The sequence below is a fragment of the Mustelus asterias genome, chromosome 25 (genome assembly GCF_964213995.1).
Source record: "Mustelus asterias chromosome 25, sMusAst1.hap1.1, whole genome shotgun sequence".
Classification (NCBI taxonomy): Eukaryota; Metazoa; Chordata; class Chondrichthyes; order Carcharhiniformes; family Triakidae; genus Mustelus; species Mustelus asterias.
The window spans coordinates 15,276,407-15,295,906 of NC_135825.1; the positions used below are offsets into that span (position 1 = coordinate 15,276,407).

General features: G+C 46.2%; 1 protein-coding gene across 2 annotated transcripts in view; it reads right to left on the reverse strand.

Moving 5' to 3' along the window:
• Positions 1 to 11,395: 11,395 nt before the first annotated feature.
• LOC144511821 (ubiquitin carboxyl-terminal hydrolase 49-like) overlaps positions 11,396 to 19,500 on the reverse strand; it is a 72,928-nt gene continuing 64,823 nt past the window's right edge. Inside the window, exons 6-7 of one of the 2 annotated variants that reach the window (XM_078242175.1) lie at positions 14,315 to 14,520; positions 11,396 to 12,678 (exon numbers count right to left, since the gene is read on the reverse strand). In XM_078242175.1, the coding sequence (XP_078098301.1) occupies positions 12,485 to 12,678; positions 14,315 to 14,520 (400 nt within the window). In that variant the 3' untranslated portion in view covers positions 11,396 to 12,484. Of the gene's footprint in view, positions 12,679 to 14,314; positions 14,536 to 19,500 lie in introns of both variants that reach the window. The other variant, XM_078242174.1, reaches the window with a different exon arrangement.

A 19,500-nucleotide genomic window follows, 5' to 3' on the forward strand; every position in this document is an offset into this window, starting at 1 on the left:
CACTTGTCCAAATCAACATGGGCACAGTAAGAAGTCTCACAACACAGGTTAAAGTCCAACAGGTTTATTTGGTATCACGAGCTTTTGGAGGGTTGCTCCTTCATCAGGTGAGTGAAGGAGCAGCGCTCCAAAAGCTCGTGATACCAAATAAACCTGTTGGACTTTAACCTGGTATTATGAGACTTCTTACTGTGCCCACCCCAGTCCAATGCCGGTATCTCCACATCATAAATCAACATGAGGGAAGAGAAGCATTCGATTTCTTGAAAGTAGGCTTCAATCTTAAATTTATTTGAGCTCTGGCTGTTTCCATAGTGAGGGCTACCAACTCTGCTGCTTTGTTTCAAACCAAACCATTATATCAAAGTTTATCTATATATTTTCCTGCATGATTAATGATTCCATGCAATAAAGAGAAAGATTCCAAGTCCAATTCCTAAATTATAATTGTGTATTAAATGAAGGCTAACATATGAAACTAGAAATAGGCTTCTGCTAACGTTTCAAAAGAATTTAGGTAATGCAGCAGAAAGCTAGTGACATGTTGTGAAACCATAACTCCATTGTGGAGATAAGAGGAGACAATTGGAAAAGAGTAAATTATTTAAAGAGAGTCACTGGATTACTGTTAAATTCTAAAGTTGTACTCTTTATTTTTCTTTATTAGGAACTTTTAACTTACAAAACAATAGATGTAGAAAGACAAAAGCTTAGAAAAATCATTTCTATTTAAAAAAAAATCAAATCACAGGATATGAAATCCAGATTGGTTGACATAGCAAGACAGTACAGGAATGGACCCTGATTCAATGTGCCATACTCTTTAATACCAAACCACATTAGCTAACACATGAACAAAGTGTCCTAATCTAACATTTAAAACCTGCTACTGAACATCCAACATAACAATACAATTCGCGAGCGGCTCCAGCCACACTCCTTGCTACCACATGCCTTCAATGAATTCATGGCACTAGCTATAAAAATTTAAAACAAAAACAAAAAAAAAGGAAACATGCATGTGTTTCAAACAAAAAAAACACAATGGACCATTCTCGAGCCCCATTTACACAGGCAGTTTATAGCATATTGTACCTTTGTCAGCTAAATGAGGATTGAAACAGAACGATTTTTAAGAAGTTAAAGCATTATTTTGTGATGTCACCTGAACCGTTTAACCCTGTCCTAACTTTATGCATACTTTAGAACTCTACTGCAATTTGATATTGCAGGGTAGGTTTTTGGTCATGAATTTTTTTTAATTTAAAAAAAGCACTTCTTCTGTGCAGTCCTGCACAGGTTTTAGTATTTACTGCACAACTTCACAGTGGTAACTTATTGTCTACAAAAGTCAGAGGGTCTCAAATTTCAGGAAAAGGCTGGTAACCTACACTCTTCAACTCTTAGGAATGAAACTGGCCGGAGAATCCTTTTGGGAATGTGGGGGGAATCAATATCTCTAAGCTTTACACATGTATAACAGGGTGGGGTGGGGAAAACAATAGCCCAAGCTTTTATTTAACCATTATTGCATCCAGAGGAACAGATAGAGGGGCCATACAAAGGATTTTAAAAAAAAGTTATAACGGACAGCACTTTCATAATAGATGCACTTGTTTGTTTTCGTTTCACTGAATAATAAAAGTCCTTTGCAGCTTTCAACATGACATGCAAATCTCGCCAACAGGCTCTCAAATGGTTCCTGACAGTATTCGTGCAATTTCCATCTTCGAAGTCTAGATACAAGCCACTGCTTTCAACCCTGAACTACTACATTCAGCAAGGCTACGCTGCACACTCTCCATCATACATACTAGTTAAGGGTGACAAATTATGGAAAGGCAGATTGCTACTCCACTGTCTTAAGAACAAACTGAATTGAATCATTTATTTTAGCCGGTGAGATTTTCATCTAATACTCAAGAGGTAACTTCGCAATGGCATTTCCCCAATTCCCTCATCTCGGCACGCTTGCCTGTGTAACTGGGGCTCTCCACATGCAGGGCAGTAAAAGTTAGGAGGCAATTGGACCACTACCTCCTTTCGGACCTGGTAACAATAGGCCTGAGTAAATTTTGTTTTTATAAAAACAAAAACATAAAAAGAAACCGGACTTTTTTTTTAAAAAAAACAATCTTCATCAATATATTACATTATGAAGTTCACAAAAATGTACACTAGTATATATGTGTTTTTATTTTCTTAAAATCTGCTGGTAAGAACAGTTTGTATTCACAGACACAACGAGCAGTCAGCACCACCACAGTATTGTGTTGTTTGAATCCAGAAGATGACAGTTCTTGTAATCAAGTAGTAAGGTGACGCTAGGGTTTTCACTATAAAGACTGTACCTTTTCCAGTCCAGTACCTGCTCACCTCAGCTGCCATACTTAAGAGTGCAAGTGCATGCGAGTAATGTACAGTCCTAGAAGAGAAATTACAACATATGACAACATAACATATATATATAAAAAAAAAACTTTTGTTACAGTTTCCTTTGTACCAATTATTTTAGTGTTCATGACAATTGAGACATTTAAATAAAACATTCAAAAATATGAAACCATCTACAAGCAGGCTGCAATATACCGGGGGAAATAAAAAGACACATTCAGATCAATAAGCACAAGGGGGCATAGCTAGCTTCTCCTACAGGCCAAGCTGAACAGCAAATAAATGGAACTGAAGATTTATTTGATATAAAATGGGCAATGTGAAACTGAAGTGTGTGTTTTGTAGACGTGTCTTAACTGTTATGAAGGTAGAACATGTCACCACTGCGAAGGGATTTGTAATCCGAGTGGATGTAATTGGTAAGCATCAGTGTACAACATTGGTTGTACAGGCTTAGCAAAACACCGCGCAAAGGGCCAGGAGCCGCTGGGTCTTTTTAAACAACAGTCGGGGCCAAGGTAGAGGTTACATTCACAAGATTTTGTTTCCAATGGGAGAGAAGCAAATTTCCAATGCGAGTACTTGGAGATTGAATTGAAGGCGCAGCCGTCAAGAACTGCATTCAGATAGACAAACCCCAAGTGGAAGAATTCTATATTCCTCAAGAGAGTCACGACAGAAGATAATTTCCTGAACAGGGAGTAATGCTAAATTCGTTATCTGTAAACACTTATGGAATAACACTGGAGCAACATCGAGGAGGGCCCATCTGTATGTGTGTGTTCTTAATCAGAGGTAGGTAGGTGCGTGTCATTAGAAACATTATACAGTGACTTTAGTTGAGGAAGAGGAAATGTTTTAGATCAAGTTAAAAGAAAAAGCCCTAAACTTCCCCAGTCACCAGTTATATTTCTAAATTTATGTCAGTTGTATGCTTTGTAAATGAGGTAAGAATTTATAAAGCACACTGCTGACATCTTGTGACAGAAATTATAAATTACAACTTGTGTCAATAAAGTGGACGGCTTCTCCAGCTTGCTATTTTGGATACAGTATTCCTGTTTATTGAAGCTTCACCATTTTTGCTAGGTTTCAACATTTTCCCCAAAAGATATTCTAAAATCTTATGCCTCAGAGCACAACAGTCTGGCTACTTCCTTGTACACTGCCCTGTCATATAGGCAGCATTAGAGGAGTCAGGAATGAGAAAAGGTTGTTTAGTCCATCAAACTAATTTCTTTGGTACGTTAACTTGGCTCTCATGAATCCAATTGTATTTTGAAAAATATACAATTTTTTTTGTTTCTATTACTTTGACAAATGATTCCCAAAATGTAATTATGCTTCTGTATGTGTTCTAGATTATTCCTGATTTCTCCTGACATTTCAAAGACATTTTTATCCTTAAAAAGTTTTCCAATGATTTGAATTAAACCTACATAACGCAACTAGAGACTCAGAGTTAACAATTTTGGGATAATTTGGAATTTGAAATAGCAACATCTCAGTCAACCCAGACTCTATATTTTTCAAAATTTCCTGATTTTAACCCTCCCCTCTGAGTTACAGGCTAAGATGGCAGGTGAGCAGTGTTTGCTCGGCCTTCCTCCTTTATTCTGACGTGGAAAGGTCATCTGCCTCCAGGGAGTGGAGGCCTAATTCAAGTGGCAAACTTCCATCCCAATCTGGCACGCATCTTGGCCACGGGATGGCAAGGTAAGTTAGTTTTCCTACTTTTTAAAAAGATTATGCTTCTGCCAACAGATGAAAGAATGCATCTCGAGGCTCCACCAGGGAGCCAGAGGTACAGTAAGCAGTGCATATGGGGAGAAGGAGTTGCAAAGCATCATAGACAGGTTAGAGGAGTGGGCAACATCCTTAGCAGATGGAGTTCAACTTGAACAAGTGCAAGATATTCCATATTACAGCCAAGATAACTTGGGGGCATTTTCTAGATGACTGTAGAAGCGCAAAGAGTTGTGCACTTTAAACTCCAAAATCATTTTTAAAATTAGTTCTAAAAATTAATCAGAATTTTAATGGAAGTTACAATTATTGTAGAGCCTTAGACTCCAACTGAAGCACTGTATTTAATTTTGGGCATTTCACCTCATGATATATTGGATTTGGTGCGGGTTTACCAGAATGATAGTAGGGCTAAAAGGATACAATTATGAGGACAGGTTGCATAAACCTGGCTTGTGTTCACCTGAGTATAAAGTTTGATCTGCTTGAGTTAACACTCGAGAAGGATTTGAGATTTTAGACGTGGAGAAACTTTTTCCTCTGGAAATCAGGAGCAGCTTGCATTTGTATAGCACCTTTAAAGCAAAACGTCTCGGGACGCTTCACAGGAACATAGTCGAGCAAAGTTTGACTTCAAAGCCACGTGGGGAAATATTAGGCCAGGTGACCAAAAGTCTAAGGAAAGCATTACAAAGGGTGATGTCCTGAGAGGTTTAGGGGAGGGAATTCCAGAGTTTAAGAATCTCACATGCTCAAGGCACAGCCGGCAATGGTGGGGCAAAGGAAAGCAGGGATGCAGAAAGGGTCAGAATTGGAGGATTTGTTGTCATGCTCGGGAAAGTTAGAGAAGCAAGGCCACGGAGGAATTTAAGGGGATATAATCTTAAAATTCGAATCAAGCCATTCAGGAAGCACTTACTCCATTCATATGGTAGAGAAAAACTGGAACTCTCCCTCCCTTAAGACTGTGGATGCTGGAAGCTTTCAATTCTTGAGATAGATAGATTTCGTGTTGGGTAAGGGTGTCGAGGGATTATGGACCAAAGGATGATAAATTAAGCTAAGTACAGATGAATTGAATGACAGATATGCCTCGAATCACAGAATCCCTACAGTGCAGAAGGAGGCCATTCGGCCCATCGAGTCTGGACCAACCACAACCCCACCCAGGCCACATTCCCACAAGCCCTCATATTTACCCTACTAATCCCCCTGACACTAGGATTAATTTAGCATGGTCAATCAACCTAAACTGCACATCTTTGGACTGTGGGAGGAAACCGGAGCACCCGGAGGAAACCCACGCAGGCATGGGGAGAGTGTGCAAACTCCACACAGACAGTGACCCGAGGCCGGAATTGAACCCGGGTCCCTGGCGCTGTGAGACAGCAGTGCTAACCACCCCACGGGGCTGAATGGCCTAAATCTGCTTCTATGTTCCCCACAGCTGGGCCCAGCTCCCAATACTGACTAATGCACCCCTAAAATTTGCAAACTTTTACTTTTTCTATTCCTGATTTACCTTATGGGAAACTACTGCTGTGCGCATCAAATTAGAATCTGGGACATAAATTTCACCATTATTATTTTCTGGACTCAAGTTTCCCCAAATCCTTTTGAAATAATGATCTGTATTTAATCCTACAATTTGGCTTTTAAGGATATTTAAAACCAAATCTTGATTTACTTGTTAAAATGTAAACTCGTATCAATTTAGGTAGATCCTACAATAATACAGTGCTTGGTGGACAGGACCTGTAATCACTATTTAGACACAATCGTTGGACAGGCTCAAATGAAATAAATACCACTGTTATACCGAAATCATGCACCTTAATTTGGTGGTAACATATTGAATCCACCCAGCCAGCTTTGAGCAGTTTTACTGGGAGACTTATTGATGCAACATCTACACCCTTTCGCCCATCCAGAATTATTTGCTGAGTTAACACAGCAACAACTGACTGAACCAAAACAGAAAACGCTGGAGGAAGTCTGCAGGTCTGACAGCATGTGGAGAGAGAATACGTTTCAAATCTGGATGGCCCTTGGTCAGAGCTGAATGCTGAGTTTCTCCAGCATTTTTGTTTTTGTTTCAGATTCCAGCATCCGCAGTATTTTGCCTTTAACAATTGAGTGAGGTAGTTACACTAGCCTAGGGAGGAGTTGGAGCATAAGCCCGCTGGCAGGTTATATTGGTTAATGTCCGAGTTATTAGTGACATGTAACCACTGCTGGATCTAGTTAACGCCATTGCCAACTCTCCATAATTCTATCAGACCTGCAATAGTTACACATCACTATCTAATGAGACTGGTGCTCACTTGGTTATCCCTCAAGAATTGTTTCCATTCTGCTGAAGGCTGGCTTATGGCCAGGTATGGTGATGGGGAAATGGCTGCCCTGGAGTCACTCAGCCAACTGATGGATTATCCATCCTTTCTAAACCCTCACTGTCTGCCAGGAAAAAGTGGCCGTGCATTCACAGAATCCCTACAGTGCAGAAGGCGGCCATTCAGCCCATTGCTTCTGCACTGACCACAATCCCACCCAGGCCCTATTCCCGTAACCCCACATATTTAGCCTGCTAATCCCCCTGACACTGGGGTCAATTTAGCACAAACAATCAACCTAACCTGCAGCTCTTTGGACTGTGGGAGGAAACTGAAGCACCCGGAGGAAACCCACGCAGACATGGGGAAAACGTGCAAACTCTGCACAGACAGTGACCTAAGGCCGGAATTGAACCCGGGTCCTTGGCGCTGTGAGGCAGCAGTGCTAACCACTGTGCCACCCCACGATTGCTAAAGGAAACATTGTTCTGGGACTGAGCTGATTCATGGCAGGACGGTATCAATTTCTCCCATGGTTGAGATGCTTAGTTCCGGCTTACTTCAATCTGATCGTTATACTAAGATTTATAGGAGGAATGAGTGCCAATAGCTATTCTGTACTAAGCATTAGCAAATTGTGAGCACAATAAAATTGTCATTTTAACAGATCGTTCCTTTTCTACCCCATTACAGAATACAAAAGCAAGGCTATATCTCATCCAAGATTATCAAGTAATGATGGATTGACCTGTGAACCAAGAATTAATTTGACAGCTGGTTTTATAGCTTAAAGAAAAAGAACCAATCCAGTTTTATATACTCGCTTTCATTCAAAAGTTAATAAAACTGTTCAACACCACTAGTGAACACTGCAAATAATCTCGGTCAACGGGAGTCAAACTTGCTCCCTTTTTTGAATGGAAACTCCTTTAGTGAATCCCAGATCTCCTTTTTTTTATAAACACAGCTTCTAAAACTTCAAGAAAATTCGGACAATTTGAAACACGTCTAAAAATGACAATGTGATATTTTCTTTTTCGCGAAAACTAGTTTGATAGCACAAGCCAAGCAAATAGTTGTGCTTCAAACATAGGATATTTTCAAAAGATTTCTCAATAAATCCCTGCCCCTTCCAGTTTGTTCTAGAGGAACTTGATTTGCATCACTGCTGTCTTTCAACGGAAGGAAACATACAGCCATTTCTCTTTCCAGAGCGTTACTGAATACATTAATACGTTTTAAAGGCAAACAAAGTGAAAAGATTTCAGTGTGGCTGCTGGGAATAGAATTGGCAACTCAGTTATAAATAAACAAAATTTATGACTTTGCTACAGGGTTTTTCTTCCCTATCGCTCCCATGTGGAAAACCATTACTTCATTTGCCTGCCTCCAAAATTATTCTACCATGAGGGTGGCTATTTTGTTACTCCATAGTTTGAATTTTTAGAAAAAAGTTTCAGCACCTTGACCAAGCAGTCACTGCTCACACGATTACCTCAACAGTGAGTGCCAACAGACTATTTGACCACGGGAAATAACTCAACCCATCCTCACTTGATAGGTACACTTCCAGCCTGTGTAATTGGATGGTAATCAAGGGAAACCTGGTTGATCACCCCGCCCCCAACTCAGGAGGTGCTGAGGTCAATTGCAGTGCCAACTGGGATCAGTTAACCCACTGATGGGCCAAACCAGGATTCTGATGGAAGGTCATCAACCTGAAACGTAAACTTGTTTCCCTCTCAATAGAAGCTGCCTGAACTACTATGTTTTCCAGGATTTTCTGTTTTTGTATCAAACTTCTAGCATTCACAGTATTTTAAAGTTTTAAAGTTTATTTATTAGTCACAAGTAGGCTTACATTAACGCTGCAATGAAGTTAGTGTGAAAATCCCCTAGTCGCCACACTCCGGCACCTGTTAGGGTAGACTCAAGAAGGATTTAGCATGGCCAATCCACCTAACTAGCATGTCTTTCAGATTGTGGGGGGAAACCAGAGCAACCGGAGGAAACCCACGCAGACATGGGGAGAACGTGCAAACACTGCACAGCCAGTGACCCAAGCCGGTAATTGAACCTGGATCCCTGGTGCTGTGAGGCAGCAGTGTTAACCACTGTGCCACCGTGCTGCCAATTTTGAAATGAAAACAGAAAATGCAGGAAATACCTCAGGTCAATGACCCTGCAATCACAACAGGGAAGTATTTTGCTTTTGTTGATCTGGAATCTCGCTAATATGGCCGAAGGAATCTAAAATTTAACAGTTGTGATGGTGCTCCACAAATGGCAAAAATTTGAAGCCCTTGTTAAAATTGCAAAGAACCAGAATGGTGTCCAAATAAATCAGCATGAAGCCAGACACACACAACAGATTGTCTCGCTAATAAAATTGAGAGGGGAATTTTAAAATGGGTTAATTAAACCAGCACTGCATTGGAGAGGGAACCACAAGCAAGACTGTTAGGTCAGAGTTACACGGCAGAGGAAGATCTGGCAGTTTATTTAGGTCAGCTTTGTGCTGGCGGAAGAATCATCGGTAGGTGGGTTGAGGGTAGCTGGAGGGAATCCTGTGGATGGATGCTTAGCACAGCACACTTAATGAATGGCTGAAAACTGGTACCGTCTTAATACACCCTCCACTTCACTGGAAAAATAAATGGTAATTTAACACAACACAGTGATGTTATGAGCTTGCTAAAGATGTTTGTTTTGTATATTCATTTTTATTTCGTATGTGACAAATATAAGCTTTTGCTTGATTGACCCTCTCTCCAATTTGTACCCCCTCTGTTGCATAAAGGTTTTTGCCCAAAATATATTAAAAAGATCATCAGACTGAAGCACCATTCTCAAGCTCAGTGTCAGTGAACAAAATAAAACCTGATTTAAGTTATTTGAGCTGGTGTTTGAATATAAGTTGCCTTCTGGAGCTCGGTTTCAGGATTGCTTTTTCTCTCCAAAACAACTGGAGAGCAAACTGGACTCAAATAACACATAACTGTCTGGTCGTGCAATTTCAGAAAGCCTGGTGGGATAAAAGGAAACAACAACCTTCAACTAAACACGAGCTGTACCTGTAATATAACACGGATCAGGACTCGTTTACAGAAACCCATATAGCTCATACGCATCCAAATGAATTTTAGACACATGTTACAAAGATACGGACAGGCTAGCAAGCAGCTACAACCAATGCAAAAGTGGGGACCCAGCTCTCTTCCCGTTGACTTTACATCAATACATGTAAACTGGCTTTCTGCATAAACTCAAATGAGATGAGTAGGCAGCTGCTGAGTGCAATTTGTTACACAAGGTTCAAAACCAAAACTTCAGAGCACTGCAGAGGCATCGTCTGCACTGTATTTTATGGAGTTTATGCAAAGAATGTAATTAGTAAAGACTTGCTGCTCCGATATGGTTTAAATTGTGCTTTTTGATATTTCCAAGAGGGTGTTTGAAAGGTCCTTGCGGTTTGCAAACTGCTAATAAATTGGCAGTTCATTATTAAATAGTATGCATAGAGGATCTGCAGTTGTCGCATCAGTGCACAGCTGTGGAAATTGCACAGTGCCTTGATGCTGTAACAAGCTGATGCGCACTGCCCCTCGCTGCTGTAGCAGTTAACCACCACACTAAGTATGAAATATCTTATTACGTTTTTGTGTTCCATTGTTTGTGTCACCTTATAATCAATACAAAAAGGGCTAGCCAGCAGTGATTTACCTCCAACTAGCTAAGTGAACCAGAATGTAAATGATGAGTACAATCAGAGAGTTTACAATTGGGAGGGGTGATTGGGGTCGGGGCAGAGGGGGGGGTTGAGAGATGTTGCAATAGCACCCTGAATTCTAAACCTAAGGTGAGGATAAGGCAGAAAAGGTAGGAAATGAACTTAAACCCTGTCTCACAAACATTACACTTTCCCCTTCCTACTCGAGGACATTTGCCAGTTCACAGTTCCGAGTTGCTGGATGGAGAATGGCAAAAGACAACAGAGTGGTCTGTTCCCGGAGGAAAGGGGAAAGTCAGCCAAAAGAAAGCTGTTCCACAGGGATAAGGTAATCCACAGCCAAGTGATTCATGGGCATCAGACTGGCAGCTGAGTACTGAAAATAGGTTGAAATAAGAACAACAGTTTGAGAGCTGGATTTTGAACCTTAAACAACATCTCACTTAGAAGGCGAATGACAAATACAAAAAGATTTTAAAAACACGATAACACCATACTTCAACTAGCTGTAGTCATCGCCTGTAAGATGTATAGAACCAAACCGTAAAACCAAGACAAAACTATCAAACTAGTCCACAAGTGTTAAAGTCTGTGTGTAGCAGCAACTTGATAGCAGTTTGAAATCTCTATCCGGCTTATTACTCCAGACTTGACAAAACTACAAACATTGGTTTCCTCTTTCTCACTCCTCCTTCTGAAGGTGGTGAATTATGCTGCAGCGCGGTTCCCCAAGCACTGAGCATCCTGAGTTACCAGAACCTGCCTGAGACGTGTGAGCACAATTTCCAGCAAGAGTCACGGGGCAGCGATTGGGGCAGTCACTAGCTGATTTACCCCCCCTCCGCCCATCTAGTCCAGGGGCACCACCACTACTACCACACTGGCGAAGGTTAGTTAACGCAGTGCAGTGCCAGGAACAGACAGAGGAATTGCCTGATCCTTGCTGCTTGATCCACTGTGGGCAACAGCCCTCGGGGCAGCATTACTCCGAAGGCTCGGTGAGCATTCGAATCTTTTAGCTGCAAGAAGGTCGGGCAGCAGAATGCTGTGTTTATTGCTTTGTTCTGAATGATCTCTGAATTACTACAAAATTCTCAAAAGTAAAGCAAAACATATTGAACACGGAGGTCTCACAATTTGCAGAAACAAAAATCATACATTCTATGTACTCACACAAGATCATATTGAATAAAATTATTTTTATCCCACATTTATTTGAAATTGTTGCAAAAGTCGTAATTTACATTTCCAAAGCTGCCAGCGTCATCGTTGCATGATCAGCTTACATACACACTGCCTACAGACAAGAAATTTTCTGAAAACACTAACAACTCCTACCCTCGTACAAAATCCAGCAGACAAAACTCCAGTAAGGAACAAGTTTGCAGCAAAAGTGCATGAAATCACTGTGGCTGCGTCATCTCCCAACATTCTTGTGTTCTGAATCTTATCAGACCCACAATGGAAGGATTTATCGGAAATTATCGTGAAAGGAACACCCTGTTGGGTTTTATACAGTATCCGTAAATATTCACAGTGATGAGACTGGGTGTCGTGACAGTAATTCTTCACTTAAAGAAAGTACAAAATCATAAAACGGGAGCAAAGGGATAAGGATTTCTCTTACGGGTTCCTTCATTCTTCCACAGCATTGGTGGCGAATCATAACTGGCATTATGGAGCCTGGACTAATTAGTGTAGGTTCAGTGCGAGTGTGAAACAGCCCTGGGTCATCATGTGAAAATGCAGAATTAGTGAATCAGTTCAAGCATAGCTTGGTATAGCACCACGGGGAGTAAACATAACTGCACCCAGTACACAATGAAAACAGGTCAAACATGTGTACCTATGTCAGTCATTGAATCGAGTGGCAAACAAAGGCACCTTCTGGGAGTTAAATGATGAAAATATCTGGCAGAAATGGTTGCATCTCAAGATCAGCCGGCAACAAGAATTATGACATAAACAGAATGGGTTTGCAATGGATATATTACCTGGGGAAAAAAAAACTTTTGCAACGGTAACGTCGAAACTGCACACCTCTACATCATCTGACTTGGGACAGTGGACACTTTGAAAACAACCATTTTAATTGACAAGTACGGAATTAAACCCTACCATACTATGCATAGGAAGGCTATATATGCTTCAGTAAACGAGCCCCAGGACATGTTTAGCCCACACGAGAACACAACAGTGTATAATCAGCCCAAACATGGTTTCCACTGGCTGACGCTGGGTAGTTTCAGGTGAATTCCAATAATGGTTTTTGAATCCCATCCTAAGGGAAGGTCAGTCTCCTGTTTTTCTCTGTATTTCTGGTTGGCACCTGAGGTTCAGAATGCATTTCTGTGACAAACCCCACTCTGTTCTGCACCGTTCTTTGAGTGTAAAAGAGAATGTAGGCTTGGGTCTTGCACACTTCCTCCACACTGCACACATTTAGCTTAGAGTCATTACAGTGGACCCAAAATTCTAAAGAGGAAAAAGAAAGGATACAGCAGATTGTAAAATACAGTATTACTTATTTTCCAGTACATTTATCAATTAAGTACACATCAATTAAATTATGTACGTAAGTTGCACTCCCCCCATTCTCTTTTCCCTGCTCCTCGGCTGAAGGTGCCGTTTCTTCTTTGGATAACAGCAGTTTTATGTTATTTCATTTAAGGAGCCATTCTTGAACTGCACAGGGTCAGTAGGCTATTGAGGGGCGGGCTGTTTTGGCCAAGTTGCCCACTAATTGGTGTGCTAAACAAGGTTCAATTACACTGCAATGTGTGTCTGAGAAATTGACCAGAACTAGTGTGTCGCCCTCGAATAATTTAAAATAGGAGGAGAGACAGGAAAGTGACACAGATTGGAGTTTGAGATTGTCTTGCATATTTCACGGTCACTTAAAACTTTTGCCGCTCTCCTGGTTGAATCATCTCGAGTAAACATTCCTCACAAATGAGTCATACATCGCCAATTATTCTTCTTAAAATACAAAGGGCAACAAACAGGACAAACCTGGTGTACAAAATTGCAATAATCAGATTTCTTCCATTCTGAACCAGGAAAGGAGCAAACTTGCTCAAATAGGGGGCATGGCAAGTTAGCATTATTCGCAATTAAGAGGCATACAACACCTCAGTTAGCAACACCCACAACTTCACCGCACACACGGGCAAATCAGAGGAAACTACTGGCACTCTCGCAATCATTGTAATAATTAAAAAAACACTGATAAGTTCATAGAAGAATCATAGAAACCGTACAGTGCAGAAGGAGGCCATTCGGCCCATCGAGTCTGCACCGACCACAATCCCACCCAGGCCCTACCCCCATATCACTACATATTTACTCACTAATCCCTCTAACCTTTACATCTCAGGACACTGAGGGGCAATTTTAGCATGGCCAATCAACCTAACCCGCACATTTTTGGACTGTGGGAGGAAACCGGAGCACCCGGAGGAAACCCACATAGACACGAGGAGAATGTGCAAACTCCACACAGACAGTGACCCAAGCCAGGAATCGAACCCAGGTCCCTGGAGCTGTGAAGCAGCAGTGCTAACCACTGTGCTACCGTGCCGCCCAGTTCTAATGTCCTTTTGTGCGGAGGAGGACTGTGTTTAGTCTATAGCCTGAAAGACTACTGCCTAGACTGGCAAGACAGCTAACAGTCATGGGAGGCAGTACTAAAGGAGAAAATGACTATATTTCCCCCTTGGTTTTTGATGATTACCACCAACCCTCTGGTCACGCAAAGACTCAAAAGTGGTCATTCTTGTGCGAGCCAGGGCAATGAGGGGTTGGTCTATTTGTTCTCGGAGGGCATCAAAGCAAAACAAGGTTCCACCATATTCTTTTACAAGTAGCGGATATGTCATTACAAGGTGGAGTGAGGTGCTTGGCTTAGTTTTACCACCTCTAGCCTGGGGACATTGGCACCCATCGTAGTAACCAACCCTGCTGACATCAGCTAACTCAGTACGAATTGAGAAACTTGTATAGAAGCTTTCAGTCTGGAGGGAGGGAAGAGCATTTGCTCACTGTGACTCCAAACACCCAGAGATGGGAGCCTTTACGACCCTTCCTTACTTTTGCTTAGAGTAAAACTGACCTCCTTCTGTGTTGTAGCAGTATGCGGTGTAGTGTCCTGAGCCAAATCCTTTTCCATGATGCATCACCACAGCTGAGAGGTCATATATGAAGCTTTCCTTGCCAAGAGTGGAGGAAGAGTCCCTGCAGCAGTAAGGCTCCATGTTTAATACCTGGTCAAAGTTCACATGCACCCCTATCTTCTCACGATGGTTGCGGCCAGACCACCTAAAAACACAGTAGCTGCATCAAGAGGGAAATAAGGAACACGAGTACAGTACATCAATTCCCTGTAAAAAATACTTACAATCTATACAAGATAACTAGATAAAAGTCAGCATTTTATTAGTTTAAATAAAACAGTTCATTATAATAACAAGGCAAAAGTTTCAACCTATATAGTGTGTGCTGGGCTGGTTATCTCAGCTACAGTTGGGGTACAGACAGTACAACTGAACTCACCAGCCCGCAGTAGGAAAAGCGGCAACAAACACCAAGAAATCAAATCAGCCAGGGTAACCTCGCCTGATTGTGGTGGTAGAAAGTGTGGACATATAGCGAGGGAGAATAATGATGCATTCTATAGATGAATAGCTTGGTGATGCCCAGTGTTCAGCACCATGCTCACTGTCAAAGGGACGCACACAAATAATGGATATTTGAACAAGGAACTGCAGAGTTGCCAACGCCCATGAAACATTCCCTCTAATTTTGCTCCACTGTGCGGTTGTTTGCAGATTGCTGTGGAACTGTGCATACACACAACTTAAAGGGCGGCCTGTTTATCCACCGTGTATCACACTCTCGATTGCTGCCTGACCACACTTCTTTGCAGCTTAGAGGGAACAATGAACCAATGGGACAGTGGAAGAAAAGAGTAAACATGCTCAGGTGAGGAGGAGAGGAATGGAAAGAAGAACAGGAGACAAAATATATAGAGCCATGCATTTGTTGTATGAAATCTACCAAACTACTGATTTATTTAACAGGATAAATGTTAAGTAACACAGAATAAATGCATCAGTGGGCACAGATGGACAAGGAATCCAGTGGACACAGATGGACAAGGAATCCAGTGGACACAGATGGACAAGGAATACAGTGGACACAGATGGACAAGGAATACAGTGGACATCATGATGTCTAACAGCAGAGGATTAATGCAAATGGACTGATGTGTAAAACATCAATTGCCATCAGAACTGTATATTAGAGCTCCAATGGAGTGCCAAGAAGCAAAGTTATATGCAGGTTCCCGATCACGTGGCAGATTAGATGGGAGGAAAGGAATCAAAGAAAGTCTGGTCCTAGATCAGGGTTTCCCAAACTTTTCGAACCATGGAACCTCTATAGTGACCTCCCGTGTACAACAGGGAACTCCAAGCATTCCCATAATGTCAACGCCTCTGTTTTTGCTGCAAAATAGGTGCGACCACAGAAATCAAATGTAAAGAAATATTTTCTAGTTATACCTATGTATATATGTATGTATATAATTAGGAAGAGGCACATGGTCACACATACATTCACCAGCACATTAACCCCTGGCCAAGACACCCTCCAGTAGCTCCTTAACCCCTGGAAGTAGTACCTACTTTAGGAATAGGCAATCTAGAAAGTTCTCTGAACAAAATATCTAAGCCGTACGCTGTGTCATTCATAATGGGTGGAATGATGTTGGACAGCGCAGGCGCGCACACACGCGCACTACCCCCCCAACACGCGCACTACCCCCCCAACACGCGCACTACCCCCCCAACACGCGCACTACCCCCCCAACACGCGCACTACCCCCCAACACGCGCACTACCCCCCCAAACACGCGCACTACCCCCCCCACCACGCGCACTACCCCCCCCCACACGCGCACTACCCCACCCCACACGCGCACTACCCCACCCCACACGCGCACTACCCCACCCCACACGCGCACTACCCCACCCCACACGCGCACTACCCCACCCCACACGCGCACTACCCCACCCCACACGCGCACTACCCCACCCCACACGCGCACTACCCACCCCACCCCCCCCACATGCGCACTACCCCCCCCACACCCGCTACCCCACACGCGCACTACCCCCCCCACACGCGCACTACCCCCCCCCACACCCACACTACCCCCCACGCACACACACACTACCCCCCCCACGCACACACACACTACCCCCCCCCACGCACACACACACTACCCCCCCCACGCACACACACACTACCCCCCCCACGCACACACACACTACCCCCCCCACGCACACACACACTACCCCCCCCACGCACACACACACTACCCCCCCACGCACACACACACTACTCCCCCACGCACACACACACTACCCCCCCCACGCACACACACACTACCCCCCCACGCACACACACACTACCCCCCCCCCACGCACACACACACTACCCCCCCCACGCACACACACATTACCCCCCCCACGCACACACACACTACCCCCCCCACGCACACACACACTACCCCCCCCACGCACACACACACTACCCCCCCCACGCACACACACACACTACCCCCCCCACGCACACACACACTACCCCCCCACGCACACACACACTACCCCCCCACGCACACACACACTACCCCCCCACGCACACACACACTACCCGCCCCACGCACACACACACTACCCCCCCCACGCACACACACACTAGCCCCCCCACGCACACACACACTACCCCCCCACGCACACACACACTACCCCCCCACGCACACACACACTACCCCCCCCACGCACACACACACTACCCCCTCCACGCGCACACAACTACCCCCCCCACGCGCACACACACTACCCCCCACGCGCACACACTACCCCCCCACGCGCACACACTACCCCCCCACGCGCACACACTACCCCCCCACGCGCACACACTACCCCCCCACGCGCACACACTACCCCCCCACGCGCACACACTACCCCCCCACGCGCACACACTACCCCCCAACGCGCACACACTACCCCCCCCACGCGGCACACACTACCCCCCCACGCGCACACACTACCCCCCCACGCGCACACACTACCCCCCCACGCGCACACACTACCCCCCCCACGCGCACACACTACCCCCCCACGCGCACACACTACCCCCCCACGCGCACACACTACCCCCCCACGCGCACACACTACCCCCCCACGCGCACACACTACCCCCCCCCGCGCCAACACACTACCCCCCGCACACACACTACCCCCCCCCACACACACACACTACCCCCCCCACACACTACCCCCCCCCACACACACACATTACCCCCCCCCACGCACACACACTACCCCCCCCCACACACACACACACACTACCCCCCCACACACACACACTACCTCCCCCCCCACACACACACTACCCCCCCCCACACACACACTACCCCCCCCCACACACACACACTACCCCCCCCACACACACACACTGCCCCCCCACACACACACACACTGCCCCCCCACACACACACACTGCCCCCCCACACACACACACTCACTACCCCCCCCCACACACACTACCCCCCCCCACACACACACACTACCCCCCCACACACACACACTACCCCCCCCCCACACACACACACTACCCCCCCCACACACACACACTACCCCCCCCCACACACACACACTACCCCCCCCACACACACACACTACCCCCCCCCACACACACACACTACCCCCCCCACACACACACACTACCCCCCCCACACACACACACTACCCCCCCAACACACACTACCCCCCCCACGCACACACTACCCCCCCCACCACACACACACTACCCCCCCACGCGCACACACTACCCCCCCCACGCACACACTACCCCCCCCACGCGCACACACTACCCCCCCACGCGCACACACTACCCCCCCACGCGCACACACTACCCCCCCACGGCCACACACTACCCCCCCACGCGCACACACTACCCCCCCACGCGCACACACTACCCCCCACGCGCACACACTACCCCCCCACGCGCACACACTACCCCCCCACGCGCACACACTACCCCCCCACGCGCACACACTACCCCGCCACGCGCACACACTACCCCCCCACGCGCACACACTACCCCACCCGCGCACACACTACCCCCCCCCCCCACACTACCCCCCCACACACACACACTACCCCCCCCAACCACACACACCACACACACTACCCCCCCCACACACTACCCCCCCCACACACTACCCCCCCACACACACACACTACCCCCCCACCCACACACACACTACCCCCCCACACACACACACACTACCCCCCCACACACACACACTACCCCCCCCCACACACACACACTACACCCCCCCACACACACACACTACCCCCCCCACACACACACACTACCCCCCCACCACACACTACCCCCCCCCACACACACACACTACCCCCCCCACACACACACTACCCCCCCCACACACACTACCCCCCCCCCCACACACACACACTACCCCCCCCACACACACACACTACCCCCCCCACACACTACCCCCCCACACACACTACCCCCCCCACACACACACACTACCCCCCCCCCCACACACACACACTACCCCCCCCACACACACACTACCCCCCCCCACACACACACTACCCCCCCCCACACACACACACTACCCCCCCCCACACACACACACTACCCCCCCCCACACACACACACTACCCCCCCCACACACACACACTACCCCCCCCACACACACACACACTACCCCCCCCACACACACACACCCCCCCCACACACACACACTACCCCCCCCACACACCACACTACCCCCCCACACACGCACACTACCCCCCCCACACACGCACACTACCCCCCCCACACACCACACTACCCCCCCCACACACGCACACTACCCCCCCCCCACACACACACACTAACCCCCCCACACACACACACTACCCCCCCCCCCACACACACACACTACCCCCCCCCACACACACACACTACCCCCCCCCCACACACACACACTACCCCCCCCACACACACACACTACCCCCCCCACACACACACACCCCCACACACACACACTACCCCCCCCACACACAAACACTACCCCCCCACACACACTACCCCCCCCCACACACACACCCCCCACACCCCCCCACACCACACACTACCCCCCCCACACACACACACTACCCCCCCTCACACAGCACATCTACCGACCCCCCACACACACACAGCTAACCCCCC